Below are 5,000 nucleotides of genomic sequence, written 5' to 3'. Positions count from 1 at the left end.
GATACCACGTGTTTTAGGATTCAATACTGCGATTTTATTGCGATTTCTATGTTCCATACATATTGTTCACCACATGTCTGCTGCTATCGAAAAAGGAAGATAAAAGAGTTAGTTTCACAAAGACAATGCAAACTAGCATTAGCGCAATGACTGGAAGTCTACAGGAACAGCTAGCATGCCATCTGTTCATCCCACTCTGGGGAAGTGGGGCCCTGGGTAACCGGTTTGTCTGGGCGGGGGGGAGGGGGTCCTGGGTCACCGGTTTGTCTGGCGAGGGGTGGGGGGGGCTGGACCAGCTGTGTGTGTGTTAACTCAGTCCTCAGGTAGTTACAGTTGTGTGTGTGTGTGTGTGTGTGTGTGTGTGTGTGTGTGTGTGTGTGTGTGTGTGTGTGTGTGTGTGTGTGTGTGTGTGTGTGTGTGTGTGTGTGTGTGTGTGTGTGTGTGTGTGTGTGTGTGTGTGTGTGTGTGTGTGTGTGTGTGTGTGTGTGTGTGAACTCACAGTCGTCAGGGTGTTACAGCTGTGTGTGTGTGAACTCACAGTCATCAGGGTGTTACAGCTGTGTGTGTGTTAACTCACAGTCCTCAGGTCGTTACAGCTGTGTGTGTGTGTGTTAACTCACAGTCGTCAGGGTGTTACAGCTGTGTGTGTGTGTGTTAACTCACAGTCGTCGCAGTAGGAGTTACCACAGCAGGGTATGACCACAGCATCATTCATCAGGTCGTTACCTGGAACAGATTAGCAGACAGGCTGTGATTCAAAGACATTATTAACAACAAGTCTCTGCTCAGATGTCAAATTAAACCAATAAACAAATTGTATAATTAAAGTGTAATAATAATAATAATAATAATAATAGTAATAATAATTGAGGTAATTACAGATGGGGCAGAGCAGCTCATCAGGGATTGGATCAGCCTCATCTTCAGACGACGACGCTTCACGAGGAACGAAAGGGGGACGCTCCTTCTTACCCAGAGCATAGGCCTCCCTGTAATACATTATGTTATTCTATAGTCTCTCCTTCTTACCCAGAGCATAGGCCTCCCTGTAACACATGTTATTCTATAGTCTCTCCTTCTTACCCAGAGCATAGGCCTCCCTGTAATACATTATGTTATTCTATAGTCTCTCCTTCTTACCCAGAGCATAGGCCTCCCTGTAATACATTATGTTATTCTATAGTCTCTCCTTCCTACCCAGAGCATAGGCCTCCCTGTAACACATGTTATTCTATAGTCTCTCCTTCTTACCCAGAGCATAGGCCTCCCTGTAATACATGTTATTCTATAGTCTCTCCTTCTTACCCAGAGCATAGGCCTCCCTGTAACACATTATGTTATTCTATAGTCTCTCCTTCTTACCCAGAGCATAGGCCTCCCTGTAACACATGTTATTCTATAGTCTCTCCTTCTTACCCAGAGCATAGGCCTCCCTGTGTTATTCTATAGTCTCTCCTTCCTACCCAGAGCATAGGCCTCCCTGTAACACATGTTATTCTATAGTCTCTCCTTCCTACCCAGAGCATAGGCCTCCCTGTGTTATTCTATAGTCTCTCCTTCTTACCCAGAGCATAGGCATCCCTGTAATACATGTTATTCTATAGTCTCTCCTTCTTACCCAGAGCATAGGCCTCCCTGTAATTACATGTTATTCTATAGTCTCTCCTTCTTACCCAGAGCATAGGCCTCCCTGTAATACATGTTATTCTATAGTCTCTCCTTCTTACCCAGAGCATAGGCCTCCCTGTAACACATTGTTATTCTATAGTCTCTCCTTCTTACCCAGAGCATAGGCCTCCCTGTAACACATGTTATTCTATAGTCTCTCCTTCTTACCCAGAGCATAGGCCTCCCTGTAATACATGTTATTCTATAGTCTCTCCTTCTTACCCAGAGCATAGGCCTCCCTGTAACACATTATGTTATTCTATAGTCTCTCCTTCTTACCCAGAGCATAGGCCTCCCTGTAACACATGTTATTCTATAGTCTCTCCTTTTTACCCAGAGCATAGGCCTCCCTGTAACACATTATGTTATTCTATAGTCTCTCCTTCTTACCCAGAGCACAGGCCTCCCTGTAATACATTGTTATTCTATAGTCTCTCCTTCCTACCCAGAGCATAGGCCTCCCTGTAACACATTGTTATTCTATAGTCTCTCCTTCTTACCCAGAGCATAGGCCTCCCTGTGTTATTCTATAGTCTCTCCTTCTTACCCAGAGCATAGGCCTCCCTGTGTTATTCTATAGTCTCTCCTTCTTACCCAGAGCATAGGCCTCCCTGTAATACATGTTATTCTATAGTCTCTCCTTCCTACCCAGAGCATAGGCCTCCCTGTAACACATGTTATTCTATAGTCTCTCCTTCTTACCCAGAGCATAGGCCTCCCTGTAATACATGTTATTCTATAGTCTCTCCTTCCTACCCAGAGCATAGGCCTCCCTGTAACACATGTTATTCTATAGTCTCTCCTTCTTACCCAGAGCATAGGCCTCCCTGTAATACATGTTATTCTATAGTCTCTCCTTCCTACCCAGAGCATAGGCCTCCCTGTAACACATGTTATTCTATAGTCTCTCCTTCCTACCCAGAGCATAGGCCTCCCTGTAACACATGTTATTCTATAGTCTCTCCTTCTTACCCAGAGCATAGGCCTCCCTGTGTTATTCTATAGTCTCTCCTTCTTACCCAGAGCATAGGCCTCCCTGTGTTATTCTATAGTCTCTCCTTCTTACCCAGAGCATAGGCCTCCCTGTAATACATGTTATTCTATAGTCTCTCCTTCCTACCCAGAGCATAGGCCTCCCTGTAATACATGATGTTATTCTATAGTCTCTCCTTCTTACCCAGAGCATAGGCCTCCCTGTAATACATGTTATTCTATAGTCTCTCCTTCTTACCCAGAGCATAGGCCTCCCTGTGTTATTCTATAGTCTCTCCTTCTTACCCAGAGCATAGGCCTCCCTGTAACACATGTTATTCTATAGTCTCTCCTTCTTACCCAGAGCATAGGCCTCCCTGTAATACATGTTATTCTATAGTCTCTCCTTCCTACCCAGAGCATAGGCCTCCCTGTAACACATGTTATTCTATAGTCTCTCCTTCTTACCCAGAGCATAGGCCTCCCTGTAATACATTATGTTATTCTATAGTCTCTCCTTCTTACCCAGAGCATAGGCCTCCCTGTAACACATGTTATTCTATAGTCTCTCCTTCCTACCCAGAGCATAGGCCTCCCTGTAACACATGTTATTCTATAGTCTCTCCTTCTTACCCAGAGCATAGGCCTCCCTGTGTTATTCTATAGTCTCTCCTTCTTACCCAGAGCATAGGCCTCCCTGTGTTATTCTATAGTCTCTCCTTCTTACCCAGAGCATAGGCCTCCCTGTAATACATGTTATTCTATAGTCTCTCCTTCCTACCCAGAGCATAGGCCTCCCTGTAACACATGTTATTCTATAGTCTCTCCTTCTTACCCAGAGCATAGGCCTCCCTGTAATACATGTTATTCTATAGTCTCTCCTTCTTACCCAGAGCATAGGCCTCCCTGTGTTATTCTATAGTCTCTCCTTCTTACCCAGAGCATAGGCCTCCCTGTAACACATGTTATTCTATAGTCTCTCCTTCTTACCCAGAGCATAGGCCTCCCTGTAATACATGTTATTCTATAGTCTCTCCTTCCTACCCAGAGCATAGGCCTCCCTGTAACACATGTTATTCTATAGTCTCTCCTTCTTACCCAGAGCATAGGCCTCCCTGTAATACATGTTATTCTATAGTCTCTCCTTCCTACCCAGAGCATAGGCCTCCCTGTAACACATGTTATTCTATAGTCTCTCCTTCCTACCCAGAGCATAGGCCTCCCTGTAACACATGTTATTCTATAGTCTCTCCTTCTTACCCAGAGCATAGGCCTCCCTGTGTTATTCTATAGTCTCTCCTTCTTACCCAGAGCATAGGCCTCCCTGTGTTATTCTATAGTCTCTCCTTCTTACCCAGAGCATAGGCCTCCCTGTAATACATGTTATTCTATAGTCTCTCCTTCCTACCCAGAGCATAGGCCTCCCTGTAATACATGATGTTATTCTATAGTCTCTCCTTCTTACCCAGAGCATAGGCCTCCCTGTAATACATGTTATTCTATAGTCTCTCCTTCTTACCCAGAGCATAGGCCTCCCTGTGTTATTCTATAGTCTCTCCAGAGCATAGGCCTCCCTGTAACACATGTTATTCTATAGTTATTCTATAGTCTCTCCTTCTTACCCAGAGCATAGGCCTCCCTGTAACACATGTTATTCTATAGTCTCTCCTTCTTACCCAGAGCATAGGCCTCCCTGTAACACATGTTATTCTATAGTCTCTCCTTCTTACCCAGAGCATAGGCCTCCCTGTAATACATGTTATTCTATAGTCTCTCCTTCTTACCCAGAGCATAGGCCTCCCTGTAATACATTTATTCTATAGTCTCTCCTTCTTACCCAGAGCATAGGCCTCCCTGTAACACTATAGTCTCTCCTTCCTACCCAGAGCATAGGCCTCCCTGTAACACATGTTATTCTATTCTCTCCTTCCTACCCAGAGCATAGGCCTCCCTGTAGTTATTCTATAGTCTCTCCTTCTTACCCAGAGCATAGGCCTCCCTGTGTTATTCTATAGTCTCTCCTTCTTACCCAGAGCATAGGCCTCCCTGTGTTATTCTATAGTCTCTCCTTCTTACCCAGAGCATAGGCCTCCCTGTAATACATGTTATTCTATAGTCTCTCCTTCCTACCCAGAGCATAGGCCTCCCTGTAACACATGTTATTCTATAGTCTCTCCTTCTTACCCAGAGCATAGGCCTCCCTGTATACATGTTATTCTATAGTCTCTCCTTCTGTTATTCTATAGTTCTCCTTCTTACCCAGAGCATAGGCCTCCCTGTATGTTATTCTATAGTCTCTCCTTCTTACCCAGAGCATAGGCCTCCCTGTGTTATTCTATAGTCTCCCTTACCCAGAGCAT

General features: G+C 44.7%; 1 protein-coding gene across 1 annotated transcript in view; it reads right to left on the bottom strand.

Annotated features, from left to right (window-relative positions):
- LOC124025857 (E3 ubiquitin-protein ligase RBBP6-like) overlaps positions 1–5,000 on the bottom strand; it is a 60,649-nt gene that overhangs the window by 15,692 nt on the left and 39,957 nt on the right. Inside the window, exons 8-9 of the mRNA XM_046339175.1 lie at positions 880–989; positions 664–726 (exon numbers count right to left, since the gene is read on the bottom strand). Of these exons, the coding sequence (XP_046195131.1) occupies positions 664–726; positions 880–989 (173 nt within the window). The remainder of the gene's footprint in view (positions 1–663; positions 727–879; positions 990–5,000) is intronic.

This window comes from Oncorhynchus gorbuscha, unplaced genomic scaffold, assembly GCF_021184085.1.
Source record: "Oncorhynchus gorbuscha isolate QuinsamMale2020 ecotype Even-year unplaced genomic scaffold, OgorEven_v1.0 Un_scaffold_2489, whole genome shotgun sequence".
Classification (NCBI taxonomy): Eukaryota; Metazoa; Chordata; class Actinopteri; order Salmoniformes; family Salmonidae; genus Oncorhynchus; species Oncorhynchus gorbuscha.
This window is presented reverse-complemented; position numbering and strand designations above follow the sequence as displayed.